The following is a 27,431-nucleotide window of genomic DNA, read 5'->3' as shown; positions in this document are numbered from 1 at the left end:
AGTGTATTTGTAATTAACCTTAATTATTGACGTTAATTATAGATATACAAAGTAGAAGAAATTGATCTTCATCAATATTAAAATAATCATCTCGTCGCTTTGGTACCAAATTAAATCGTAAGATTTAAATTAGTGAAGAGAGAGAGAGAGAGATATAGAACACATATTTATTTAATTTATAAAAAAGTGAGATATTAACTTAATTTTAGTAGGCATTTGATTATTTTAAAAAATAATAATAATAAAAGTAGGCATTTGATAATTGGAGCTGGATCAAAATTTATTCTATTAACAGTTCCAAATAGCAGACAGGTTTTAACATATCTTGAGGGCTTTTTCTATTGCAACTGTCATGAGTTTGATTGAAGAATGTAATAATTGGAATCAGAGTTGTTGCAGAGAGACCATCACAATATTGAGTCTAAATTCTACTTTGGAGTTTGGAGAGTTGGTCCCTCAAAACTCGCCTCAGCAACTTATTGGACGCCGTCCGAGGAAACTCCGCCACAATCCTCACAGAACTCACCTGTTTCAATCCATCAAAGAAAAACACCGTAAGAAAACAATGCCACGACCAAACAAACTCTTCGTTCATTGTCTTGTCACACACCTTGAACAAAGGATTCAGGTTGCTCTGAATAGCTTTCGAGAATTTAGTTTTGAGCTCTTCTTCTGCTTCTACGCAATCGTGTCCGCTTTTCAACACCACAAACACGACAAGCTCTTCCGGGCCGCCCTTCTCCGGAGCAACGCTCACCGCAGCGGTCTCCGACACGCTTTCGTCGGCGCTGTCACACACACGCTCAATCTCAACCGAGCTCGTCTACACACACACACAAAAAAAAAAAAAAAACACATTAGGATTTATATGTATGTATATTTTTCGATGAAAAATGAGTCATAGAGAGGAAATTGCAACTTTGATTCCGCCGAGATTCATCGTATCGTCGGCTCTGCCTTGTACCATGAAAAACCCTCCCACGGTTCTCCTTAAGATGTCACCGTGTCTCCTCAGCCTCTGCCGACACGTCATCAATTACGTTACAATTAACACCAAAGGGAAAGTGAAAAACTAAACCCTAGAAGGATTTCAGGAAGCTGAAACTCCAACGTCTTTTGACCAACTAGTCTAGTTTCTTGGTCTCTAAGCTACCAAACGGTCAACTCTAGGGCTTACCGTCTCTTTGTAGCGTGGCATTCCTTCGAAGTAAACCTTTTCGTGATCAGCGTTGAGCAACTTGTCGGTTGCTCCGAGATAGAGTGGAAACAGCCCAACTTCGCCGCTACAAGCTTGCTCTTCAGCCTGTCGAAACCGAAACATCGAATTATTTGATCATTCAAAAACTTGAAAGCACGTGATTCAATTCTTACATAGGGAACGCCGTGTTGATCGAGTATGACAAAGCCAGCTGTCATTGCGGCGGTACTGAACGCCCCGAAAGCTTGCGGCTGAAGCAAACTTCCTTGTATGTAAGCCGACGCGAGCTCTGTTCCTCCGCAACATTCGATCACCGGTCTGTAATAAGCCCGAGACGACAGCCAAAGGTCGTCGTCAACGTTCGAGGCTTCTCCGGTCGAAGCAAAGGCTCTGAACATAATCAAAGTTACAGGAAGAAGAAGAAAGAAAAGAAAGAAGACAAAAAGATGTTGGTTTACTTTATGTTAGTCCAATCGAGGCTGTTCATGCAATCCGTGCTCTTCCAAGCTTTTACGAGGCTCGGAACCGTGCCTAGAACGGTGATCTTAGCATCTTGGACAAACTTTCCGAAGCCTCGTCCGAGAGGAGAGCCGTTATAGAGGGCAAGCGATGCGCCGGACAGAAAGCTCGAGAAGAGAACGACCGAGCCCATAACCCAGCCAAGGTTCGTGGGCCAGCAAAAGGTGTCCCCTGATTGGATGTCCATGTGGGCCCACGAATCGGCTGCGCAGCGTATCGGAGAGAGTTGTGTCCACGGAATGGCTTTTGGCTCGCCTGATTATCAAACAAGAACTACATTTCAAATAAATGTTTATAAAAAAAATGAAAATGGAAGTTTCTTTTACCTGTTGTTCCGGATGAAAATAGTATGTTTATCACGGAATATATGGGCTGATAGCTCGGAATGTAGTTTCTCGATCTACCAGTTATAAAAATATATCATTACGCGGTATTATTTAAAAACAAAAAGATCAAGCTTTCTACGATTTTTTTTCCTAGAGTGTTTACCTTGAAATGGGATCTACAGTGGATAGAAAATCTTTCCATGAAATGTCTTGCTCTCTTAACTCAACCCCGACACTGTCACCGGTTGAAGAGATAACAACGGCTTTTTTTGGTTCAGCCTCTACAACTTTACTGCTCAAACATAGAATGGGACATGTGAAATTTATTTTTATTTTTAATTCTTGTTCTTTTACATCAAATAGGCTCGAAGGTTGTACCTGTACAAAGGAAACTTGCGACCGCCTCTTAGTATGAAATCCTGACAACCATAGAGAAAACAGTGTGAAAAATGCATATCGGAGCATAAGAAAGTTTTGAAGGTCGATACTCGCCTGAGTGAAGATAGCTTTAGCTTGCGAGACACGCAACCGGGTCGCGATTTCCTTGGCAGCAAAACTATCGGCTATCGACACCACAACGCGACCCGATAATATGATCGCCAAATAGATAATAACCGCGTTCACTGTCATTGGCATGTCTATCGCAATTGCATCACCCTTTGAAAACATCGCATCGAGCGCTTTAGCGACCAATCTGATTCATCAATAAAAACTTGATTGGTCAATAAGAGACCGATTTCTCTTCTAAACTGTAGATGGCAGCGATATCTTACACTACTTGCTCTCGAAGCTCCTTCAGAGTCAAAACATTTATGTCACAATCATCAAACCCTTCGTCTCTCCAGACAATCGCTGGGCTGTCGTCCGTTTTCCCTAGATGTTTCTTAGGCAACAAGCAACACTCGGCGATGTTCAAAACTGAACCGGGAAGCCACGATCCGCTAGGCTTGGATTGGTCGGTCTTACTGTCTAGGATACACCTTGGTGGTTCGCGGAAGAAAATCGACAGCTCTTTCAACACAATTGACCAGTACTCCTATAAACAAAACCAGGTTGAAAACACTAGTTTGTGATGAAATGTGAATGCCTTGTATATATACTATGATCACCTGGGGATGTTGAACAGAGTATTTCTGGAAGTGGGTGAAACTTGAAATTGGATCCTCGTATAAATCTCCCAATAATCCTGAACCATGCTTCTCCATTAGACGTCCTAAGTTAGTGTTTTTGGACTCGTCTCTGAGTAATATAAAAAGATTCTGAGTAAAAAATACTAGAGAAAATTTTAAAAATCTGACTTAATTAAGTTGCTCTAAACTTGGTTAACAAAATCCGAATATTTGACAGTTTCAGGATAAATACAAAATTGAGTGTATTTCAAAAAATTGAAAATATATAATTGATTGGTGAATGGGAAAGAATAGGAGGAAGAGCAGTGATACATGGAAGGAAACCAGTAAAGAGGAGGTCCTCTGGTAGAGACGTCCCACCGAGGATGACCGTACACGGCGTTGTACACCATCTTGTGGGCCCCGTGAGGATGCCACGGCTTCAGCAATCTCCGCCCAACCACCTCTCGCCACGTGTCTCGCGGGTCCCGCTGGAGCACTACCACTCTCTCCAGCTCACCGGCCTCGTCGGCTGTTAGGCCTGCTTTCACCAACTCTTCGGCTCTCATCCTCACCACTCTCAACTCTCTCTCTCTCTCTCTCTAGAAGGACAAAAGATAACAGGTGCTGAGAGAGATGCTCTCAAAGAGTGAGTTTGTTCTTGTTTCTAGGTGAGCCACGTGATGTGGTCCGGTCCACCAAACTCATTGGTCAAAATAATAATAATAATAATTATATATAATATGTGCATGTGACTTTACATACCATAGACTACTAGTGAGCCATTTAATACTAGAAATAAACAAACAAGAAAAGAAAATACGGATGGGTGGCTTTGTCATTCGGAGCAAATAAAAGCCCACAACTTTTCTTCTTCTGCTAAATTTGAGAGCTACAACAAGAAGAAGATATTTGCAAGTATTCAAAATCACATTCTTGTTCATTCACTTGGCGAATCGGCGAGTCCACTCGGCGGCTAACTGGTCGTGCTTGGGTCGATCGGACAAGTACAGGTGTGCGATCCCGGGCACGAGCGGATTATCTGCACGCCCTAAGCATATCAGAAACGAAACACAGAAGAAACTTGGAAATTGAAAGACATAAGAAACAGACAGGGATTGGGGTGAAGGAAGATGGAAGTGAGGTCGCAGAGAAGGTTGGTGATGGTGCGCGCGGGGCTCCACCCCTCTTTCAGCACCGGCAGACTCACCGCCCCGTCAGCGTCCACGTTGCAGTGATATATCCGAGTCTTGAATCGCACCTGACAAACCCCGACCCCACTATATATCTACTCTTCATTATCCGAACAAAAAACATGACTCGTTGAATACCTATTTACCTTTGGGGGCTTGAATGGGTAATCGGTGGGGAACACGATGTCGAGAAAGTAGACGCCTCCGTGGTAGGGTGTTCCTGCAAACAGACAGACAGTGTCCACGTCATCGTCACGGGGGGAAGAAGATAGAAGAGAATGAGGGTCCCACCTTGAGGGCCGATGATGGTGGCGACCCAGTGGTAGAGATTGTCGCCCTTGGGCCCCGCCGAGCAGTGAGGTGGCGGGTCCTGATTCAGCTCCGCCATCTCTCTCTGAATCCTCTTTCCCGACGCAGACACCGACGTCGTCGACACCCACCCCGTCGAACACGACGACATCAATTACTCTCTCTCTTCTCTTTTCTTCTACCACTACACTATTTATTATGATATTAAGGATATACCATATCTGGATATTATTAAACCAAAATAACAAGACAGAAGACAACAACAAAATATATATGTTAAAGACATAGAATCCAATGAGAATGCAAAGACTATTATTAAATGCATTTAATTCCATCCGTGTCAATCTCTGGAGTTGATTACTAAACGTGGTTTATTTATGAAGAGAGTCACAAGTTAAGGAATCCAATGTTCATTACGTTCTTACTGCGTGTATAATCATGTGCATCTTGGAGTGATAAAATGGCAGAGACAGTATGTAAATAGTGTATGCACAGAGAGGGATATTAATAATACTAACCGATACACAAAACACACTCGATCATTCAATTATTCAAGGATAGCATAACATAACATAACTATTATTTAATTTTTTTTTTTAAATATAAAAACCAAAAAGAGTGAAGACTTCAGAAGAAAAAAAAAAAAAACATTACACACAATGCAAAGACTCTTATTGTATTTGATTTCCATTATTAACGTTGTTGAAGAGCTTGTTCTTGAGTCTGGCCATCTTCACTGAAAGCATCACAAATACCCAATCTTTGGCATCCTCTGCGAACCGGAAATAAGCGATCCTCCATTTCGGCTTCAGGAAAAGAGTTCCAATGATGACCCATAGCCCGGTCGCGTAACCAAGGGCGATGAAAAGGTAGAGCCATATCTTCTCAGACTTGTCATCTTCTTCGGTTGGACGGTCATCATCATCATCTTTGTCGTCGCATTTGTTGGGAAGCGTGGGGCCGCAGAGAAGCGGGTTTCCGGCGTAAATGGAAGGATCGACGTCGAGAGTCTGGAGCTGATTTCCAGAGGGGACTGGGCCGGAGAGATTGTTGAATGACATGTTGAGGAAGGCGAGCATAGTGAGCGACGCCATGGTGGACGGAATGGCACCGGAAAAGTGGTTGTGTGAGAGGTCGAGCGACTCCAACGAGTTGAGGTTTCCGATTCGGTCTGGGATAATGCCGGAGAAGCGGTTGTGTGAGAGGTTCAATCCGTTGAGCGCCGAGAGAGCGCACAACTCGTTGGGAATGAGTCCGTGAAAGTCATTGCTTGATAAGTCGATGTAGCTGAGTAATCTCAGTGTGCCTTTCTTGTACTCGAGCTCTCTTCCTTTCATCACCGCCCGAACCATCTCCACACTTACCGCATCGTCAATGGTCGTGTACAGAGAATCTTTGGGTTTGTGGGCGGAATTTGTCATTCCGGTGAGATTGGAGAAACATCGAGGAATTTCTCCCCGCAAATGGTTGCTTGCAACGTCCAAAACGCGCAACGTGGAAAGAGTGCACAGTTCACGAGGGATTTTCCCGGTGAACATGTTACCGCGGAGCCTCAGAATCTTCAAACTTTGGAGGCTCTCACCGATCCAGCCCGGTACTGCACCGTGAAATTGGTTTTCCCCGACGTCCAAGACTTTTAAGTTCGTTCCGTTTGCCAGCGATAAAGGAAGCTCGCCATCAAGATTGTTGTCGTTCACGTGAAAACTGCTGAGATGGCGAAGCTGTCCGATTGAGACGGGAATGGTCCCAGATAGCTCGTTTCCCGACAGAATTATGTATTGCAACCACCTACTTGAACCCCAACAGTCGGGGATTTCCCCAGATAACCTGTTTTTTGAAAGGTCTAGTACAAGTATCCAGTCAAATGTGCACAATGACTTTGGAATCGAACCGCTTATAATGTTGCTTCCTATATTTAGAAGCTCTAAATCAAGCATATCAGCACCAAAGTTTGTGGGGAGAGGCCCACTGATTCCATTCATAGACAGGTCCAGTGTAGTGAGGCTAGTCATGTTTTGAAGCCATATTGGGAAGCTATCACTAATACTAGTGTTTGATAGGTCCAACTCAGTAATCTCATTCTGTGTTCGAAGCCATTGAGGGAATCGTGGCCCGATTTTGCAGCCCGACATTTGGACGAGATTCAGGCGGAAACCGGGACTCCATTCTGATCTTGTCGTCAATGTCAATCTGAAGTTGGAGCCAACAGCCAAGAATCGTAGCCGTAATAGGTGAGCCAAGTGAACCTCAGACACAATCCCTTCCAAGGAGTTATACGAAACATCGAGGATCTCTAGGTTTGTCAAGTTTCCGAGGCTAGTAGGCAAATTTCCGTTCAAATGATTATGTGACACATCCAATTTCGTTAACGAGGACAAATCTCCGAGCGTTTCCGGAATCGTACCATTTAACTGATTATATGACAAATCCAATTCAGTCAAGGATGAGAATTTTCCAAGCCATCTCGGAACGGAACCATAGAAGGAATTCCTTTGAAGGTTAAGGCGCTTCAAGAATCTTAGTTTCTCTAGCCAACCCGACAAAGGACCACTAATTTCACAGCCTCCTAAATCTAGAAACTCCATACCATATAGGGAACAGTTTGAGGAGCTAAGATCATCGGCTTCTAACACTTTAGATCGGATCTTGTTTCCCGACAAATCTAACGATATAAGGGAACAAGCAGTACTGTCTAATATTGATAATAGACCACCGCCTTCAATGCTATCAAAATGATTATTTGCGAGGTTGAGATGAACAAGGCCCTTGAAACTTGACAGAAAAGACGGGACTGAGGAACTAAGATTGTTTTCGGATAGATTAAGAAGTTGAAGAGAGGTCATGTTTCTTAGAATATCGAGACTTTCTCGTGGAATTGAATTGGACGAAAGATCTAGATACTCGAGGCTAGAAAAGAAAGTGGAACTATTAGCATTGAGCTCGGCAGAATAAATGTTGCCTAGTTTACATTGAGACAAGTTCAGGTGTGAGAGAGAAGGAAGCGAAGCGAGTACCTTTATTACTGTATTTGAAACATTTGACATGTTCACACCGCTCAAGTCAAGGTACTGCAGAGACACGAGATTGGATGCCCATTCCAAACTATCGGCTTGTAATCCTTCGAACTCGGATCTAAGGTGAAGAACTTGTAAGCTGGTAAGATTTCCGAGTTCACGGGGAATCGGTCCGGCAAAGTTTGCTCGGGACAGACCAAGAAACATCAAGTGTCTCATCGATCCAAAGAAGGCGGGGATATCGCTATCTCCAAAGTCATTCCCGCCGAGATCCAAATATCTCAACCGTTGAAGCTCCACCAAGCTAGCGTCCACTTTCTGAGCTCGTAACCGACGACTAAAATTCCCGTCTTCGATTGCTTCATTTAAGCGGAGATCGAGCTTTGTAACGTGCCCCGTGCTATTGTCGCATCCAATGCCAATCCACTGGCAACAATACTTGCCTTGCCAAGACGAAAGTCGGTCATAAGGATCTGAGAAACTTTGCTTCAGCTTGACAAGAGCTCGTCTCTCTGTTTCAACACAGACGATGCTCGAGTTTGTACACAAACAGACTTCTGTCAAGCTTTGAACCAACAACAAGACTAGGACCACACTGTAATCAGACATGCCCATTTCTTTTGCCTCTCAGATTGAGAGATTTTTTTTTTTTTTTTTTTTTTCCTGAAGTTGCCAAGTTTCCAAATACTGGTGTGAAAGTTTTGTTTTTTCTTCCGTTCCAAAGTCAAGTCTTGCTTGCTCGGTCTCTCAAAATGATATTATATTAGTGTTTCTTTTCAAGTTAAAGTCTTTGCATTTGACTCTCAGAAAAGGCAGCGACTTTGAAAAATTCCTCAGCCACGGGGTTGGAAATTGCTAGTGAATAGAATTCCCTTAGAATTGCTAATTACAAATAATAGTGTGGTAGCTACGATAATAAATTAGGAGAGAAATCTTCTGCATCATATTATTTTCCCTTCATCATGAGCAAAATGAAAACTCGAAGGAAAGTGAACAAGAACTAATGAGTGAGGTTCGCATAATTCTCAACATTTAAAAAAAAAAAAAAAAAAAGAACCAAAAAAGAATAAAAATCTTACCTTTTTCTCACTGTGGCGGACTTTGATTTTCAGTTTGCGTTAGTACTTTTAGAGTGGATCGAGGTCGGAATCTCCACTGGAATCGAAGATTAGCCGTATTTTTTTTTTTTTTGCTACGAGATTGAAAGAACAAATTACCAAATAGAGAAAGAAAAACGCTAGTATTTTTTTTTTTTAACCGAAAATCTAGTTTGAATAAAAAAAACACGAAGTTGAAAAAAAAAATGTTTCTATGTGGCCATTGTGATGATGTGGCTGGTAAAGGACAAGAAGAAAGTGAGAACCGTGAACTTCAGAGTATAGAATGTTAATTCGATAAAAATATATATATATAAATATACAATGTTAATCTGTGATAAAGAAACGTTTTTTATTTTTATTTTTTTCACTCGAGAGCATTTAAGCGAATCAGCCCATTACGGTACCTAAAAATACAAGGATCAAGAGTAAATGACAAACTACAACGAAAATTGTTAAAAAACGACAGAAAACGAAAAATGATGATGAACGAAAAACGACATCGTATTTTAAACGACATGAACAAGAGTAAATGACAAACGACGTACGACGAAATCGTCAAAAACGACATAAAACGAAAACGACAAAAATAAACGAAAAACGACATCGTATTTTAAAACATGAGCAATAGTAAATAACAAACGACATACGACGAAAATCCTCAAAAACGACAGAAAACAAAAAATGACGAATATAAACGAAAACGACATCGCATTTTAAACGATATGAGCGAGAGTAAACGACAAACGACGAGAATCGCCAAAAACGACAGATAACGAAAAACGAGGAAAACGAAAAAATCATGGGCGTTTGAGTTGTTAGATTCCATGTAGTTGAGACTTGAGAGAGACCAATATAAGCCTCAACACTGCTAAGATCACGAAATACCTACAGCATAAGATATTCTTGTGTTTTTACTTTTACATAGAATGCTAATTAGATCCAAACTTCATGGGTTACAATTTGATGGATATAGTAACTGATATTTTTTTAGACTAAAGAAAATTGAAAGCAACAATGATGAGCTACAACAAATTCAAAGTTTTGATTCCACTTCACTATCCAAAGAATTTGAACCCCCAAAAAAAGGAAATATCAAAGCCTCTCACTCCCTCTCTTTCTCCTACACTCGTACTACTAGCACAAACACCAAGTACTAACATTTTACCCCTCGAAAAAGAGAAAAAGAATACGGTCTCAAGTGTTTCATTTGTCATCAACTGTTTTGAAATGCCAAAACATGTTGTGCTTCATCTTCTCAACAACACTGCGATTGCCTGGACTACTTAACACAGAACCAGACCGAGAATCACTGCCGTTATCAAAAGCCCGAGCTTTGAGACTCGAAGTTCCGAGCTCCACGATCCCGGGGAGAGATCGGGCGTTATTCCCGACCCAGTTGACAATCCACCGATACTTGAATTCGTGCTGTTCATCACAACAATTCAGAAGCTTAATCATTGCATTGTAAACCAAAAAAGATTCACACTTTTTCTTAGCAAGAAAATACTCAAGTAAAATAGTTAGGCCAAAAGGACTTCTTACCTTCCTACAAATATACAAGTTCCATAACCTGCAAAAATTAAAAGATTATCAATAACACAAAACACACTTGAAAGAAAGAGAAGTTCGAGATTTCCACATGAAAAAAGCGTACTTGGATCGGTGTTGACGGTCATAGCTGTGCCACCAAAATCGCACGTTCCACCAACGGCGCGTGATTTTTGAAAATAGGTGTTGTAAGCGTAAGAAGCGTGGTTCACAAGATTATCGGGCAAAAAGCACGGCCGCCCCGACTGAATCGCACTGCAATTAGCCTGGCCTTGTCCACAAGCCCAGTTCAAACCGTCCCTCAGCTTATCCGAATCCGCATCCGATCTTGCTACGCAGAACACGTTCGACGAGTTTCCCGCCACCTGGCCGTTAGAACCGTTGCCCAAGCTCAGAGGATAAACGGAGCTCCCATTCGTGAAGAGGACCCCGAAATTCTTCTCCGGCTCGGACCCGGGCGACATGTCCTCGTTGAAGAGCTCGTATATGTACGTGTTGATCGGGACGGCGCGCCGAGCGGGCGGGCCCGAGTCGTTCGCGACCCGTCTGATCAAGTTGTTGGTGAAGGCCTCGGCGTTCTCGAGGGTCGCGTCGGGGTCGTTGGCGCCGCCGAGCCACGGCCAGCCCGTCTCCGTGACCACGACCGGAATCCCCGAGAAGTTCGAGGCCTCGATCGAGAAATACGTGGCGTCGACCATCGCGTCGAACATGCTTTCGTAGTGGAAGAGAGTGTTCGGGTCAACGATCTGTTTGACCGGCGGGAGCGACTTGAAGAGCGCGTAGTCGATCGGGAAAAGCCCGTCGCCTTTCAAGTAGCCGTAGTAAGGGAAGGCGTTGAGCATGTAGAACGAGTCGGTGTTCTTCAGGAACCGGAGGAGCTGAGAGATCGTCGAGTTCCACGCCGGGTCGAACTCCGCCGTGGAAGGAGGGAACGGCCGAGGGATCACGTCCATCGAATGCGGCGTCGAGATCTTGATCCGGTGGTTCAGATCGGACGCGACCAAGGCCTTGTGGAGATTGTTCATCGCTCGAATCAGAGCCGGAGCGACGTTCGGGACCGAAGTGAGAACTTGGCTTCCGACGGCGATGGCGGTGATATTGGTGCGAGGGACGTGAGCGTTGATGTTTTGGTTGACCCATGAGGCCGCGGTGGAAGGGTTTTGACCGATCCCGAGCACTTCCTCGTTTTTCACTCCGACCACCACTTCGATTCCGCTTCCGGCCAGGGCTTTTAGCAGCCGAGAATCGGCGTCGTAGAGACGTAGGTGTGTGAATCCGTTGGCTTTTAGGGTTTCGACGATGCTTGTCGCCGAAGGAAGGTTCGAAACGCTCGTCCCGATGTTAACCCCAACAAAAGCACCTACATTTTCAAACACGGAAATTTTTACACGTCGAGATTAAACCAAAAGTCGATGAACGAGGTTGTGTTACGTTACCTAATACGTCGGGGGACATGAGATAGAAGAGCATGAAGAGGGTTACGAGCCATCTTTGGCGTGTCATCTGATCTTTTATATCACTGAATTGAGACGCCAAAAATCAAGAAGTTAGATGAGTCCAATAACACACAGATATTATAACATTGTTAATCATTAACTAATCAATTTCAGGACCATATTTTTGAGCACTCCCAAATCCACTCAACCCCTGAAACATAGAAACCTAAGCGTTTACCGTTTTTGGTAAAAGTCATCATAAAAAAGGCATCGACCTACTTTGGGTAAATGATAGTTCATAGCAAATGATATCTAGACACTGCTAAAAACGAATAAATAACACCACAAAAACCCATTACAAGTTTGCCTAAGAGAAATCAGCCCAACCATCTCTCAAGCTGAAGTTAGACAAGAAATAAAACTCCCAGATAATTTGAAGACATACCCACTTACTAAAAAACGTGAAAGATCAAGACTTTAAAGGAGTAGTGATGATTGAAGAGCCATTATTACAGTTACAAAAAAGACCAAAAAGCAGAAAAAAAAATATATATATATTAAAACCAGAGATGAAAAAAATACCTAATCCAATACAGTCCAGGTTGTGAGGAGAAATCACTTCTTTAAACACTTCCAAGTTTTGATATATCCAACAAGAAAGAAGAAGAAAGAAGAAAAACCACACGTTATTAAAGGACTTTCCTTTATATAATGTACAAGGTTAAAGATAGACAGCCTAGAAATAAAAACAAAGAATCTAATGAAGATATTATTTTTCAAAGTGTCAGAGTGTAAACAGAGTTACTTTTGTTTATTGTGGAATCCAGAAGAGCGCTCACTTACACAAAAACACACCACCCAAAAATATTCATAAATTTTTCATTAACTACGGCACCGAAAATCAACATTACTAAAAGGAAAGCAATTTATTTCTGACGAAACTATACATACCCCACATTTCCAATTTATTTATGTTAAGAGATAAATACAAAAGTAGATTATCTTTATGCAACAAACCTTCAAAATGGGAGTTTATTTCTTCTTCAGTAGCTAAAGCTCACTTCTGGAGTGAACTCAGAAGAAGAGAGAGAGGCAAAATCTGTAGGCTTAGCTGGTTTTGTTGTCGTTTCTAATATGCCTTTATTTTATTCGTACTATTTACATGAAAATGCATGTTCTGGGCCCACACACGCATCGAGATTGTCGCCTTATACTAAAAAATTAAAATTATTTGTTTACTGCTATTCGGTTCGGTGAATTATTTTTTATTTATTTTTCTCGATTGTGAAGCGAATGGAATGAATCGTCGAGATTGCCTTCGTAGACCGTTCGAATTCATTACTCAATCAATAATGGGGTCGGTAGTAATAAATAAATTCTGAAAGAGCGTGTGCGACAATTATTTTTGCTAGGCTATGATGTTATTTATTTGATTAAATGAGAGAAGAGAAAAGAGGACGCTGCGAATTTTATTAGGGAACTTATCTGCATGGATATAAATGTTATGGGCCTTTATTCGGTTTTAGGCCCACTTGAAAATGTTGAGAGAGAGAAGAGAAGTTCTATTTTTTAAAAAAAATCCCTTTTCGCATCAGAAAAATCTTATCTTTTAATATTCTTGAAGAAAAATGTTGACAATTAACTCAAGTTTTTTGGTTATCACAGTAACTGTAAATTGTTTTTTATATACTATGCTACGCCAAGTACAAATATTCTCCAATGCCCTGCTGTTTTTTAATAATTAGAAGATGGAATTGATCCAAGTATAACATGTAGAAAAGTTAATAATCACCATTGACTTGGAGCCCTTGTTTATTAAATCCATCTTCAATCAAGTGGGCCCTGAAAGAAAAAGGAACAAAATCCCTTAAATTTAAATTTTTGATATCCTTCCATATTAGAGAGGAAATATATATGCTTTGTTGTGTTGCCGTGCTTTTAGTTGTAAAGCTACTCAAATGCCATTAATTTGTCAAAAAGCTCTCTTTTACAGCGTCGCGTCCCTTTTCACACCGAAACAAAGACCACTCCACCCAACAGTAGCCAAATCAAAAGTCATTTTGAGGCAAAACACAATGTGTACGTACTTAAGATTAAACCAGGGCGTCTGATTGGCAAGATTTGATTTAGACCCAACCAATATCCTAATTTTAAGGTCAAGTTTGTTCTAAAGTGGTGGGTTTTGGGCGTATTGAAGCCGTAAGACTATGGATACCAATTGCAAGCCAATTGAAGGTGAAAAGAGCACATATAATTTCAGATACCAAATGAAACAAACAGTACTCTTAAGAAAGCCATCCAATCCACAACAGAAAAAAGACACTCAAAGCTCTCAGTTCAGTAGCATCAAATGTATTCTGAGTGAGACCTACACCAACCCAAAAGATAAACTAAAATGAAAAAGCACAAGACAAGTCAAACCGGTGGTCTTTCCAATAATATTAAGAGCTTACAGAGACACTCTCTTCTCATATCATTTCATACCCAACTCTACCGACTATTCATTCATTCATTCACGGAGTTGGAGACCTTGCTTCTCGCGAGTACCGGTTCGGGCTTCGGCTCACACTGCGCTTCGGGGCTGGGCTACGGCTTCGGCTGCGGCTCGGCTCGCGAACTGGGCTCTGACTGCGGCTCCTCGACCCGTTGTAGGGCGGTGGGGAGCGCGAGTACGATCGCTCCCGACTCTGCCTTCTCTCCTGTGGAGATGGGGACCTAAAAACATGGGTACATTAGGAACGAATCTCCGATCACTACCACCAATGTAGAAGATAATAATATCACTTACCTTGAGTGGTTTCTGCGCTTAGGAGGAGAATAGTAGTCTCGGCTGCGGGAACGAGACCTTGCTTGACGCGGCGGAGGAGATCGCGAATACCGAGCCGGAGATCGTCTTCTGTCGCGAAACCGACCGACCGGCCTGCTGCTTTAAGTCAAACCAATGGAAAATGTCAATGGAAAAGTTCTCTGGAAATTACCTTCTTTTCAAATGTAATCCATCAAATCCTCGTTTATTTTTTATTCTACAAACACGTCTTTTTTACTGTATTTGTTAACACTGCAGTACTATTTCCAGTTTCATTTAGCTTATTTTTCCCTGTTTACAGTTCCACTTAGAAGGTTTAAAAATGCGAATTATTTTACGAATTACCATTTTCAAACGAGGTATTAGTGAAATTTCCACAAAAGCCCTTATCTATCTTAATTATTAATTTCCTCAATTATTAATTGTGGAAATTATTAGTCCCTAGGTCCCCCGTCTGACCCAACAACATTTGGGAAACACGAAACACTAGCAATTTCTAGGTGGACTTGATAAACATAGTAAATGAAATTGAAAATAGAGAAAGGAAAAAAAAATGTATACCTTCCTCGCTCTCGAGCTCTCATATCAGTTGGCTTCTTTCTGTTCTCCTCTGCGAACACAACAGTCACTTCTCGGCCCATAAGAACCTGACCGTCCATGTGATATTTGGCCTCCGCCGCATCAGCGGGATCCACGAATTGGACAAAACCGAAGCCACGCGGTTCCCTGTAGAGAAGTCAAGGTGGGAAAGATGAAACTACAATCAGAACCACAAGCTATGCTGAGACGAAGGTCCTTTTGCATACCGTGAACCTTTTTACACGTAAAGATTTCCTCGAATAATATGGATGGTCCCGATAAAAAGACCAAGCACTAGGCTGCTGACCTTGCTTGCAATGTCAGTTTAAAGATGACTTGAAATTCTTCAAGACTTGGGATTCTTCACATTTGAATTCAAACCCAACTTCCTTCAAATCTTCACTACCATTTACATCATCTTCAAATGAACTCTAATTACTTGATTGGTGTCTTCAAAACTTTAAATTCACTGCTAAACCTCAACAATTTCAACAATGTACCCGAGCTATTGGAAACAAAAAAGAGTATGTTCATGAAACAAAATGCCCTATATTAGATAAAGAATTATTTTGAAAGAGGAAATTTGAAAACCTACTAGGTCATATCTTACTAAAGACATTTGAAAAAAAAAATTCTTACAATTCCTTCAATCTAACAAGAAATCGTTATAAATTCCTTCAAATTGCAAGTGGTAGACTGACAGAACAATGATAGAAAGAAGCATGGTCACTAAATACTAAAAAAATACGAAAACAACAAAACACAACTCTACTTCAAGTTCAAGAAGAAAATTTTTTATTTCCAACTGATATTATAAACTTCTCCAAATGAAATGTCCAACACATAGTCTAGTGTGAACATTTTAAACACTTACCCAGAATAATAATCTTTTGGCAAATAAATATCCTTAAGAGGACCAAACTGCCCGAACGGCCTGCGGAGATCATCTTGCCTGCAAAATTACATGTAACAGGAGAAAAATTGAAAATATATTCCAGCAAGAACGAGTTACAAACAACCCATTTAATTACTAGAGTGAACTAACGATGTGGCATACAACATTAGAAAAAAAAAATCAGTATAAGTGAATATCTCTAAGGATTAGAAAAGCAGAGAGTACATTGATGATAGCTTACTATTGAGAAACATGAGGATGAAAGTAAACGAGGACGAACCTACAATCATGGCGAAGATTACGAACGAGAAGACTTGTCGGAAGATCTCTACCACGAGCTCCATGTCCATGGCGGCCCCTCGGACTCGGACTTCGGGCTCTTCGACCGTAGCCCCTCGGTGGCGGTGACGGACTGTAACTCCTTCCCCTCATTTTTACCACAATCCTGCAACAAAAAATTCCATCAACTGATTAACTGCTTTTACCAATGAAACAAACAGCGACCTTGGTTTTAAGCACTTTGCGACCTTGATCAACAAACTAAAAGAGGCTAAACTACTACACTAGTTTTACTGATTTCCTGGCATTAGTATAAGACGCTAAAATAAACCAGCTAGTCAGAAACATCACAACTTAATCCATTTTACAAAGTACTACAAAGTTGGTGCATTCAGGCATTAAGGGGGAGAAATGAGTACATGTCCTAATTTTATTACAACCCAGTAAACAAAACTAACTTACTTAAATGCACAATAAAAACTTCAGGGTTCTAACGAAGCGATTTCCCAGTGGATTCCCAATACTAACAAACTTATAAAGCATAAACTAAAATTTCTAAAGAATAGAAATACGAGAAATTCGATTAACACAATTTTGAAAACCTAACAAATATCTAGCCAGGCAAAGACCGTTTGAAAGAGAAATTCTGGACCGTAATTAACAGGCATCGATTAAGAAGAACCAGCACGGAGACCGGAATCGAGAGAGAGAGAGAGAGACCTGAAGGAAATGGAAACCGGCGGAACTAGGGTTTTGGTGTAAAAGGAATTGGGCTTCGCACTCGATGCTTGCTTTTGAGTTTTGTGAGGCACATTGCGTCCTATTAATATTGATTTATTTCTGCTGGGACACGAAATTACATTTACACCCCTCACTTATGCCCAAATTGTAGTTGTGAACTAATAACAACGGGCATGGATCCATATATATATGTATGATTTCAAACTCGGAGCCATAAAATTTGAAAGCTGATTTGAACTCAGTTTCGGAAATCGGAGGATGAGAGCGCTCGAAGAAGCGACGGAGACAGTGTGGAAAGCTTGGTTTGACGGCGGTGAGTAGTTACTTATTTCTACTTTGCATGCTCGTTTGGGCCTTTTTTTAATTTTATATTTTTGCTACTTGATACGACACCGTTCTTGTACGAAAAGGACACTAAATTGTCATAAAGAAGTTGCGCTCTTAAACATCAAACATTCAACACCCTACCTCACGGCACTAGAATTTTCCAAGTCGTTGCTTTTCTTTCTGGGAGTCAACTTTAAGACTATTCTGTGAAGACTTGATATTAGGATGAAAGAGAGAAAGATGATCAAACCGCGAGTGTTTTATCTTTGAAGTCTTTTGAACACCATTCACTGCAAACACACTCAAAATCTTATATACCTTACCAAATTCTCTTAGTCTGAGAGGAAAAAAGAGAGCCTCTGACGATGGGAAAACGTGGATTGAGTCTGATGCTAGCTCTGGTGTTGGTTCAAGGGCTGATACAAGTCTGTTTGTGTGCAAACTCGAGCTTTGTTTGTGTTGAAAGAGAGAGAAAGGCTCTTGTGAGGTTGAAGCAGAGTTTTGATGATCCTTGTAACAGACTTTCGTCTTGGGAAGGCAAGCAGTGTTGCCGATGGGCTGGCATTGGATGCGATAAGCACACCGGGCACGTGACGAAGCTTGATCTCGGCGTAGACGAAGCAATCGAAGATCGGAATAGTAGTCGTTCACTCTATGCTCGGGAGGTGGATGCGAGTTTGATGGAGCTTAAAGAATTGAGATACTTGGATCTCGGCGGGAACGACTTTGGAGGCAGCGAAATCCCCGCCTTCTTCGGATCCATGACGCACTTGAGATTTCTTGGTCTGTCCGGATCAAACTTTGCGGGACCCATTCCCCGTGAACTTGGAAATCTTACCAAATTGCAAGCTCTTCATCTTGATGGAGCTCTTCATCTTCATGGAGAGTATGTACTTCATGTTGATAATTTGGAATGGGCATCCAATCTTGTGTCACTGCGCTACCTCGACATGAATTATGTGAACATGACAAACGTTGCAAATACGAAGGTACTCTCTTCACTTCCTTTGTTGTCACATTTGGGGTTGGCTCGATGTGGAATAAGGAACATGCACTTTGCAGATCGCAATTCCACTTTCTTTGCTAGCCTCGAGTATCTAGACCTGTCCGGTAATTCAATTTCACGAGAGAGTCTAGGTGCTCTAAGAAACATAACCTCACTCCAATTGCTAGATCTCTCATCCAACTCTCTTAATTCCTCAATCCCATCTTTTCTTCGTAGCTTTAAGAACCTTGTTCACCTCAATCTCGCGCGTAATCAATTTGATAGCATTGAAGGCGGTGGTCTATTGTCAATCACTGCTTGTTCCCTAAAGTCATTAGATTTGTCGTACAATGGCCTTTCCAGCTCAGAAATCAATGTTCATAATGGCTCTGTACACTGTGCCAAATATGACATAGAGTTTCTAGATTTAAGCAATAGTTCGATTAGTGGTCCTTTGGTGGGTTGGTTGGAGAAAATGGAAAGCTTAACGCACATTTATCTTCGTTCCAATTCATTCTTTGGTCCGCTCCCGATATCGCTTGGAAACCTCTCTCTCTTGACTGTATTGGATTTATCATACAATCAGCTGAATGGTACAATCCCAGAAACGCTCGGAGATTTGTCTTTGCTGACTGAATTAAAACTGTCACATAATCATTTGAACGGAGATATTCCTAAAAACATTGGGAATTTGACAAATCTTGAAGTCCTGGATGTTTCATCTAATTCCTTGGAAGGGATTGTGTCAGAGATTCACTTAGATAAGCTTTCGAGGCTGAGAACCTTGGCCATCAGTTTCAACCACAACTTGACATTCAAAACAAGATCAGAGTGGATCCCTAGTTTCAAGCTGGAGCGCATCCACATGGCGGGTTGCAATATTGGGCAACGGTTCCCTCAATGGCTCCCAATGCAAAACGAGATTTCTGAATTGGACCTATCGTTTGCCAATATAAATGAGAGTTTTCCAAATTGGCTAGAAGGCATGACTAATCTCGCATACTTGTATTTGTTTGCCAATAGAATCAGCGGAAATCTCCCCGCAAATTTTGGTGCCACTATGCCTGGTTTGAAATCATTAAATCTTGGAAGCAACCTTATAAATGGCTCAATGCCAAAGTCGATGTGCATCCCTAGTTATCTAATTTTACTAGATCTATCAAAAAATATGTTATCCGGAAAGATCCCGGATTGTTGGGAGTCAGTAGAGTTACTATTCATAAATCTATCCGAAAACAAGCTATCGGGGATTATTCCGATCTCAATCGGATGGTGGAGCCTCGCGAGCTTTAATGTCCACGACAACAATCTCAGTGGCGAGCTTCCTTCTTCCATGGCGGACAACAGTGGGTTAGAACACTTGGATGTTGGCGAAAATCGATTGAGTGGCGTTGTACCACAGTGGATCGCAGAGACGGCCACATTTATCATTCTAAGGCTTCGCGGCAACATGTTTAGCGGAAACATTCCACATGAATTGTGCTCGCTGTCCTCGTTAAAAGTTTTAGACCTCGCAAACAACCACTTCGGTGGTGAAATACCCTCATGCTTCTCCAATCTCACTGGAATGACCACAAAGAGCGGATTTGTTGGGGTTAGCTTAGTATTTGCGAGTGAGTATAACTATGAATACTCAGTGATCGTTCCGGAGGTGATGAAAGGAAGAGAGCTCGAGTACGGGAAAAGCACGTTGCCGTATCTCAGATACATTGACTTATCAAGCAATGATTTTCATGGAGTCATTCCCGCCGAGTTGTGCACTCTCGTGGAGCTAAAAGGATTAAACCTCTCACACAACCGCTTCTCCGGCCACATCCCCGACCGAATCGGAAACCTCAAGTCATTGGAGTCGCTCGACCTCTCACGTAACAATTTGTCCGGCGTCATTCCGTCCACACTGGCGTCTCTCACAATGCTCGCCCACCTCGACATGTCATTCAACAATCTCTCAGGCCCAGTCCCCTCCGGCAACCAGCTTCAAACTCTCGACGCCGATCCCTCCATTTACGCCGGAAACCCGCTTCTCTGCGGCCCCACGTTGCCCAACAAATGCATTAATGGAAATGACGACAAAGGCAAAGATGATGATGATGATGATGATGATGATGATGACAGTCCTACCGAAGAAGATGACAAGTCTGAGAAGATATGGCTCTACCTTTTCATCGCCCTTGGTTACGGGACCGGGTTATGGGTCGTCATTGGGACTCTTTTCCTGAAGCCGAAATGGAGGATCGCTTATTTCCGGTTTGCAGAGGATGCCAAAGACTGGGTATTTGTGATGCTTTCAGTGAAGATGGCAAGACTCAAGAACAAGCTCTTCAACAGCGACAATGGTGGCAATTAAACACAACAACCGTCTTAGCAATGTACGTCGTTTGATTTGTGTAATGTTTTTTTTTTTTCTGTGTTCACTCTGTTTCGTTATGTCTTCTTTTAAATCGATATGGTATGCTTTTATAATTGGATGATGGATTGCGTAGTGTGTATCGGTTTATATTTATATGCTGAAATACGTTTATTAGTTTGGTGTTTGTAATTCAGTGTGTCTCCAATACTTATAATGCATGAACTGAGTCTGAAATCAATATCACTGTGTGTCCATATACATTGTTTATAAACTGTCTATGCAATTACATTACATGCAACCCGATGCTATATAATTTATATTAGATTCCTTAGCGTGTTGCGATTTTTACGCTCAGATCAGCTCGGCTCGGTCGGAATTAAATACATTAATAACAGTCGTCTTTGAATTCATTTTGAAATATGTCATTTTTTTCTTTCTGTGATCTGTGTTCACTCTGTTTTGTTTGTGATGCTTCCTAGACCATCTCCAATATTATTTTATGCATGGACTGAGCTTGATAATCCTAATGTGAATGGATACCAAATCTCAAGCTCAACACAACACGGGATTCAATTATATACCCAAATTAAATTATACGTTCCAAACAAATAAAGAAAAGTATATAAAACAGCTAATAGTTTGAGAGAGCAGCGCTGGAATAGCATGGAAGTTTTGTCGGTCGTAAATAATTTGCATGCATGTGGTGCTACACATTTATTACATCCAAATTCAATCAATTCATATAATCTTCTAATCATCAATTTTATTATTACGATTATTATTATGAGGCAGATCCTATTTTTCGCTTCCGTGGTACCAAATCTTGCATATTCTTGCTCCAAAAGTACGGTACATGTACATCATACATTTACATGCAGTCCAATTTTGTAATCTATATATATATATATAACATTGGATTCCTCTCTTCTTAAATTAATTATTGATCATATATGTCAGGCGTTTGCTTCTAAAGTTAAATTTTAATATAATCACTCTACACTTGTTGTGATCCAAAAATAATAAATAAATGGAACCCAAAAAAACAAAAACTCTATAAATATTTGAGTAAATACTAGATAGATAGTGAGCTCGTGATTGATGGACATGCATGAACTATTTAATTTATATATATTTATATATATATATATATATATATACATACATATAAATATAAATATATATATATAATAAAGCTATGACTCTATCCATTTAAAGAGGATGGTTGGTGCGATCGTAATATCGTATATTATTCCCCAACCTTGCTTAATAAGCCAGATGGTATACATTTATGACTTATGTATATATATGACCAACATACCATACATATATATGCTTTCTATTGTATTCAGAATTCAATCCCTTTAGTCCTCGAATAAAAATATCTCTTTAGTCCTTGAATAAAACTACTATCCTTTATAATTTTCTCTCGCTAACTGGGGTAGCTTGTTCTGATCGGACTTTCACTCTACAACGTTATTATTGGAAAGATGAACGTTATTATTCCGTCAAACTGGATTACGAAGATATATATGTATCGGCTATAAAATTTTAGTGTGGCCACTTGGTTACATATACTTTGGCCACTTATGATGCCAATTACAAATAATCTCTGTGCAATGACCATATATGTTGGCCTCACTCTCTGTAGCAATGCTTTTAGACTCCTTTCTTTTTTTATGTGTTCAAAGAGTGTTTTTTTTTTTTTTAATTAAAAGTCTAAATATAAGGAAATGGAAATATTAAAAGTATTCTTCTGTTTTACAAACTTAATCTTCACTCCAGCACACATTGATTTAACATAGAATATTTCTATATTTTATATATAATCTTCAGATGATTTTATAAACATTATGATTATAAAGTATCTGCATATATCATATACTACAAGCATGTCCACACGAAATTGTTACTTGAAAGAGTCATGCAATTGCAACGTTGTTTGCGCGTATTGTTTAACGTGATAGACCTTAATCCACAATTTGTCAACTCTCAGTCCTTATCTATACCATAGCTCAGCAGAACCCCGCGTTTGATATTAAACTTAAGGAATATATAATTATTAGGTCGGATGTGAATATACTCATAATTTTTTTAATTAATTATTTGATCTTAAAGGACAATTTGATACAAATAGACATATTTTTTCAAATATTTTACGATATTGATTATTATTGAGTAAGAATTCAATTTTATTACTTATGACATGAGTCATATTTTTTTAAAATTTGTTAGATACAACATTTATGATGAAAAGAATCTAACGACTTATAAATGAACTAATTAGCTGGTAATTCCTTGTCTCTATTAACTTAGCTAAAGAAAAATAATCTAAAGACTTATAAATGAACTAATTATGAGATGGTATTACTTATGGCAATTTCTCAAACTTTATATTTTAAAGAAATCTTCATTTTCAAAAAATTTGAGACATTTTAATTCTTAAAATTTGAGGCATTTTTTTTATATAATGAAGAAATATATTTAGGCTTTTTTCACAAAAAAAAAATTAAAAAAAAAAAAATTGAGACTTTAAGCCATTGACTAACTGGCCTGCTACGTAGTACGTACGTACGTAACAATATCAACAAAATTAGAGAAACTTTTGTAATGGTCGGTTGTTTTGAGTCTGTGTAGATATTATAGTCTCTTTTTTTTTTTCCCGGGAGATATGGAGTACAAAAGAGAGAAGCTAACTTTGAGTCTTTGACTGACCTCTTTCCATATATACATATATAACTTTAACTTTGGACGTTTCAGATATTTAATATTTTCTTGGTGAGACTTAAATGAAACAGCGTCACTGCTTTTGAAGATTGACTATTATGTCGTTATATTATTAAGCTTGCTTGACAAGCTGTATATACATGGTTTGGTGAAAAGTGAAAACGAAGTTTTAGATAACGTACATACATACTTGTTTGACAAGTTCTTCTTACTCACTAAGAAATATAAGTGTACTATGTATACCATTTATGATGGGTTATAAATTGAGAAGAACACACATACGGTTTTACCAATCATAACGAAATTAAATTAATTTGAAGGATCAGTTTAAATTAAATTGGTTTTCCTGCTCGTTTTAGTAATTTTTAATTTTGATAAAAACCAAAACGAACTAATTTAATTTTAATAGTTTTATACACCAATTGATAGTTTGAAATTCAGTGATTTATTATCTCCACCATTTTAATTTGGAATATATTTTACAACCCATGAAATACGTTTATAGAAGTTTTTGATGTAAAGAAGTAGGACATATATATGTATGGTCCATTTTATTGGTACTTTTTCTTCAGAAATGAAGTGTTGGAAATCAAACTTAGAGAGATTATCTAAAATCCAACAAGCGTCAACAAAATCTAGGCTGACTTTTGTTTATATTTCTATATAAAATAAAGACTATCAAACTTCGGCTACACGCATAGAGCTGACTTCGACGTCCTTGTCCATTCATTTATTATTTATTAAATTTGTCTCTCAACTATTCATCAAAAGCAAAATTTATCAACACATTACGTCGGTGCTGACAACTCTATATTTATTCTTTTTTTTGCTACCCAACTCTCTCTCTACTTATTACTATTAGAACCGCGTTTTTTTTTCTTCTTCTTCAATTCAGTCTGGGTATTTAGTTAGCAAGAGATCAAAAAAGTATAGAGAGTGTGTTTATTGTTTTTGTTTGTCTTAGCTGTCGTATCTTACATATTTATTAAACTATACATTGCCATCCAGCTATTTCTATTTTGTTATCTCTCTATATATCTCTATATCCGGGTTGCTATGATATCGTTTTCTGAGTCATTTTCTTGGGATACCAAAGCAAAATGAACAAAAATAATATATATAGAGAGAGTGTCGTTTTCATTTATCATCTTCATCTAGACTTTTTCTTTATCTCAATAATATTGTCCCTTAAAATTTCATTTATATATGATCCATGTATTTATCTTTTTATAACTTGAATAGAATTTTGACTAAGCTACAACCACTATTAAGAGTCTCGTAATTAACAGCTTAGCGTTGACAATATATGCATTTCAAACTTTCAGTTACTGAAATCAATGCAATCTAGTAGCTAATTGTCTATAAGATATTTCAATTTGCCGTAAAAAAAACAAACCATTTTGAGGCACATGTTATTGAGATCGAAGTGAAACGACGCTTGACATTCCAACGAATGATTCACGAGATCATTTTTGTATAAATTATATATTCCATTAATATATTAATATAGAATTCATGTGCATGATACAATGGCAATATATTGATAAAATATTTGTGAGATCAGAAATAACATTTCAAACCTGACGTATGAACATCGTACGTATAAAATTACCATATGTGATTTCGAATTCCATGTGCCTTGCTCTTAACCTTGTAAGAAGAAGACATTTATAAATTACAAAATGTATATTAACAGAATCCAAAATAGATTTTGATTATTTAAGAGTATATCTGCACATGAAAATTAATTAAATGTAGGTGAGCGACTGTGATGGGATTTGGTTGTATTTTTGTATCACTCTTACCTGGACAATGCGATGTGTAGGAATGGTATCATGCCACGTAGACAAATAGTAGAGCCTTAATAGTCAAACCTTGTACGGTGCAAAAGTACCTTTTCATGAAATAATGATTTTTGCGAGGAAGAAAAACGGATCTGAAGTGACAGTTGGAGTGACAATATTTTGTTTTAAATTCCTTTATTTATTTCCAAAATATGAATAAATAATAGGAACTAGTTCAAAAGTGGGCATGGAAAAGCATGGAAACCATAAAACAACGGATATTGAGTTGATTGATTCAATGAAAGATGGTTTGACTTTAAATAGTTGCACTGAGAACGATATTTTGAATTGAGGCTATTTTACGGGACAAACACGCTGGCCATATTACAAAGGGAAAATAACACATTTATACCTTGTGTTTTAGTGAAATGTCGAGTTTAACCCTCGGTTTTCAAAAATGTTGAGTTCATACCTTCTGTTTAACTAAAATGACGAAATTATACCATCTGTTTAACTAAAATGACGAAATTATACCCTGAAATGAATAGCAACCTCACAAATCTCCCTTTCATTGATATTAACTCTTATATAAGAAAAACCGAATCAAATCTAAATCAGTACCCTAACTTTCAAATTCTCAATTTTGAAATAAAAATAGCCTTAAATTGAAATTAAATAATAAAACTCATACCTCATAAGAAATGACTTCATTCCGTGTTCAAATTGTAACTCTAAATCCTGGATTCTCTGTTCGAATATGCGATTTTGATGACTATCAACTATCGATGTTTACCACTTTGCCTCTTTCTGTATTTTTCACGATTAAGAGACTGTTGTTTATTTTTTAGTTTTTAAATAAATTACATATATGGCGCGAATGAATAAAGATAATTGGTGTTTATATATAAATATTATAGTCAACGTCAATGAAAAGTCAATAAAAAGAATATTCGTGACACTGTTGTCTATTTCAGGGTATAATTTCGTCATTTTAGTTAAACAGATGGTATAATCTCGTCATTTTAGTTAAACAGAAGGTATGAACTCGACATTTTTGAAAACCGAGGGTTAAACTCGACATTTCACTAAAACACAGGGTATAAATGTGTTATTTTCCCTGTTACAAACAAGTAACAACAACGAATGATAAAAAGAGTTTTTCAAAAATCCATAAAAATACTATTTTTCATTGCCCGATGAATAAAACAAACAATATTTTTTTAAAATCTTTTTTCGTTGCTTTACAGATCATGATAGGCATGGTTTGAATTCATTCATTCTTTCGCTTTTTAACATGAGTTCATATTGAGGAATATAATCCATATCTTTGTCGGTACAGGGTTAAGATTACATTCACAATTACATGTAAATGTGATCTTAAATCTAATATATTCATGTTTGGCTGTTATACACAATTAAATTACTCCGTTTAAGCTTTATGCTACATATTACAACGTTTCAATATTTACACATGCTCTGCGTACAACTTTTTGTTTTGTTATTTGTATGTCTTGTTTTGTACTCACAATTCAAACATTTAAATACATAATGCAACATTATATGCCTTTATTATCGTTTATTTTCTTTCTCTCTTGTAAATATAAATCATCGACGATTTTGTATTAGCTGTTTACCCCATTTAAATAGCGGCCTAAAAGGTTTTAGCGTTCAAAAAGTTGACGCGTATCGTTTGTATACATAATACAATGCTATGTAATTGTTATAATGTATAGTTAATTATACATAAACAAAGCCTAGTGGAGTACTTGGAGTTTTTTTTAGTACTAATATTTAAATTGAAAAAATACTGTATTGGTATTCTTCATTATACTAGCTCAACAAACACATGTATGTTTCAGGCATGCAATTACCAATAATTTCCTCATATTTGGTGGACAGTGTTTTTTAAAATCATATTTTTAATTATATTATATGTAAGCATAAACATATTAAAATTAATTCACTAATTAATTTATTTGGATACCAAACCTTATCGATTAGAATCTCTGAGATCAGCATGCATGTAGCAATTAATCATAAACCAAAAGCCAATATATTTTCCAATTTATTTGCTATATGTACCGACTTTAAACATATATATGCATACACACGTGTAATCTTGACAAAGCTTTATGTATATAAGCGCGCATTGATCTTGAAAACCGCAATATATACACTTTATAGAGTTACTCATGCAATGTTCAAGGCT

The 27,431-nt window shown here is 38.8% G+C and overlaps 6 protein-coding genes across 11 annotated transcripts; 1 reads left to right on the top strand and 5 right to left on the bottom strand.

Moving 5' to 3' along the window:
• Window positions 1-279: 279 nt before the first annotated feature.
• Window positions 280-3,934, bottom strand: LOC149386900 (putative CoA ligase CCL12). Its single transcript, XM_089623521.1, has 13 exons — window positions 3,486-3,934; window positions 3,153-3,282; window positions 2,817-3,079; window positions 2,536-2,737; window positions 2,422-2,462; window positions 2,207-2,335; window positions 2,044-2,117; window positions 1,657-1,972; window positions 1,372-1,588; window positions 1,178-1,303; window positions 920-1,018; window positions 611-823; window positions 280-526 (listed from the first exon to the last, which is right to left on the bottom strand). Exons 1-13 carry the CDS (start codon window positions 3,719-3,721, stop codon window positions 422-424), a joined length of 2,151 nt encoding a protein of 716 aa, XP_089479647.1. The 5' UTR covers window positions 3,722-3,934; the 3' UTR covers window positions 280-421.
• Window positions 3,935-4,085: 151 nt separating this feature from the next.
• On the bottom strand, window positions 4,086-8,974 carry FUS9 (Ubiquitin-conjugating enzyme family protein). 3 transcript variants are annotated; one of them, XM_089623519.1, is made up of 5 exons: window positions 8,748-8,974; window positions 4,637-4,875; window positions 4,492-4,565; window positions 4,266-4,413; window positions 4,086-4,194 (listed from the first exon to the last, which is right to left on the bottom strand). In XM_089623519.1, the coding sequence occupies exons 2-5, from the start codon at window positions 4,803-4,805 to the stop codon at window positions 4,097-4,099; spliced, it is 489 nt and encodes a 162-aa protein (XP_089479645.1). In that variant the 5' UTR covers window positions 4,806-4,875; window positions 8,748-8,974; the 3' UTR covers window positions 4,086-4,096. The 3 variants fall into 3 exon arrangements, with proteins under 3 accessions (XP_089479645.1, XP_089479644.1, XP_089479646.1); XM_089623518.1 differs by having other exon boundaries at window positions 4,637-4,843; XM_089623520.1 differs by having other exon boundaries at window positions 4,637-4,838.
• Window positions 5,326-8,630, bottom strand: LOC149386899 (receptor-like protein EIX2). Its single transcript, XM_089623675.1, has one exon. It carries the CDS (start codon window positions 8,281-8,283, stop codon window positions 5,326-5,328), a length of 2,958 nt encoding a protein of 985 aa, XP_089479801.1. The 5' UTR covers window positions 8,284-8,630.
• Window positions 8,975-9,654: 680 nt separating the features above from the next.
• Window positions 9,655-12,877, bottom strand: LOC149386897 (O-Glycosyl hydrolases family 17 protein). Of its 3 annotated transcripts, none has more exons than XM_089623556.1 (6): window positions 12,770-12,877; window positions 12,335-12,382; window positions 11,753-11,835; window positions 10,423-11,676; window positions 10,311-10,338; window positions 9,655-10,193 (listed from the first exon to the last, which is right to left on the bottom strand). In XM_089623556.1, exons 3-6 carry the CDS (start codon window positions 11,817-11,819, stop codon window positions 10,052-10,054), a joined length of 1,491 nt encoding a protein of 496 aa, XP_089479682.1. In that variant the 5' UTR covers window positions 11,820-11,835; window positions 12,335-12,382; window positions 12,770-12,877; the 3' UTR covers window positions 9,655-10,051. The 3 variants fall into 3 exon arrangements, with proteins under 3 accessions (XP_089479682.1, XP_089479684.1, XP_089479681.1); XM_089623558.1 differs by lacking the exon at window positions 12,770-12,877 and adding an exon at window positions 12,558-12,576; XM_089623555.1 differs by lacking the exon at window positions 12,335-12,382.
• Window positions 12,878-14,013: 1,136 nt separating this feature from the next.
• Window positions 14,014-17,132, bottom strand: LOC149386896 (serine/arginine-rich SC35-like splicing factor SCL30A). Of its 2 annotated transcripts, none has more exons than XM_089623771.1 (6): window positions 17,032-17,132; window positions 16,313-16,477; window positions 16,012-16,089; window positions 15,120-15,284; window positions 14,541-14,678; window positions 14,014-14,467 (listed from the first exon to the last, which is right to left on the bottom strand). In XM_089623771.1, exons 2-6 carry the CDS (start codon window positions 16,462-16,464, stop codon window positions 14,266-14,268), a joined length of 735 nt encoding a protein of 244 aa, XP_089479897.1. In that variant the 5' UTR covers window positions 16,465-16,477; window positions 17,032-17,132; the 3' UTR covers window positions 14,014-14,265. The 2 variants fall into 2 exon arrangements, with proteins under 2 accessions (XP_089479897.1, XP_089479898.1); XM_089623772.1 differs by having other exon boundaries at window positions 14,541-14,675.
• Window positions 17,133-17,669: 537 nt separating this feature from the next.
• Window positions 17,670-20,996, top strand: LOC149386895 (receptor-like protein EIX2). Its single transcript, XM_089621729.1, has one exon. The coding sequence runs from the start codon at window positions 17,745-17,747 to the stop codon at window positions 20,709-20,711; it is 2,967 nt and encodes a 988-aa protein (XP_089477855.1). The 5' UTR covers window positions 17,670-17,744; the 3' UTR covers window positions 20,712-20,996.
• The last annotated feature ends 6,435 nt before the right edge of the window (window positions 20,997-27,431 follow it).

Source organism: Urtica dioica, chromosome 8, assembly GCF_054948205.1.
Source record: "Urtica dioica subsp. dioica isolate 48M chromosome 8, U.dioica_male_clone48M_v1_H2, whole genome shotgun sequence".
NCBI lineage: Eukaryota > Viridiplantae > Streptophyta > Magnoliopsida > Rosales > Urticaceae > Urtica > Urtica dioica.
Note: the sequence above shows the minus strand (reverse complement) of the source record. Positions and strands in the feature narration are given on the sequence as shown.

Bases quoted from the DNA above. Each gene is read 5' to 3' on its own strand.
- LOC149386896 (XM_089623771.1), bottom strand. From the start codon at position 16,464: ATGAGGGGAAGGAGTTACAGTCCGTCACCGCCACCGAGGGGCTACGGT. The intron at 14,679-15,119 runs GTATACATTTTT...TTTGACTTAAAG, and splicing joins AGAGCTCGAGAGCGAGGAAG to CAGCAGGCCGGTCGGTCGGT. The intron at 14,468-14,540 runs GTAAGTGATATT...CCATGTTTTTAG, and splicing joins AAGCGCAGAAACCACTCAAG to GTCCCCATCTCCACAGGAGA.
- FUS9 (XM_089623519.1), bottom strand. From the start codon at position 4,805: ATGTCGTCGTGTTCGACGGGGTGGGTGTCGACGACGTCGGTGTCTGCG. The intron at 4,566-4,636 runs GTGGGACCCTCA...GTCTGTTTGCAG, and splicing joins CACCATCATCGGCCCTCAAG to GAACACCCTACCACGGAGGC. The intron at 4,195-4,265 runs GTCTGTTTCTTA...TAGGGCGTGCAG, and splicing joins CTTCCTTCACCCCAATCCCT to ATAATCCGCTCGTGCCCGGG.
- LOC149386899 (XM_089623675.1), bottom strand. From the start codon at position 8,283: ATGGGCATGTCTGATTACAGTGTGGTCCTAGTCTTGTTGTTGGTTCAA.
- LOC149386900 (XM_089623521.1), bottom strand. From the start codon at position 3,721: ATGAGAGCCGAAGAGTTGGTGAAAGCAGGCCTAACAGCCGACGAGGCC. The intron at 2,738-2,816 runs GTAAGATATCGC...TTGATGAATCAG, and splicing joins GAGCTTCGAGAGCAAGTAGT to ATTGGTCGCTAAAGCGCTCG. The intron at 2,118-2,206 runs GTAAACACTCTA...TATAACTGGTAG, and splicing joins ACTGTAGATCCCATTTCAAG to ATCGAGAAACTACATTCCGA.
- LOC149386895 (XM_089621729.1), top strand. From the start codon at position 17,745: ATGGGAAAACGTGGATTGAGTCTGATGCTAGCTCTGGTGTTGGTTCAA.
- LOC149386897 (XM_089623556.1), bottom strand. From the start codon at position 11,819: ATGACACGCCAAAGATGGCTCGTAACCCTCTTCATGCTCTTCTATCTC. The intron at 11,677-11,752 runs GTAACGTAACAC...TTGAAAATGTAG, and splicing joins CATGTCCCCCGACGTATTAG to GTGCTTTTGTTGGGGTTAAC. The intron at 10,339-10,422 runs GTACGCTTTTTT...TAATTTTTGCAG, and splicing joins GACCGTCAACACCGATCCAA to GTTATGGAACTTGTATATTT.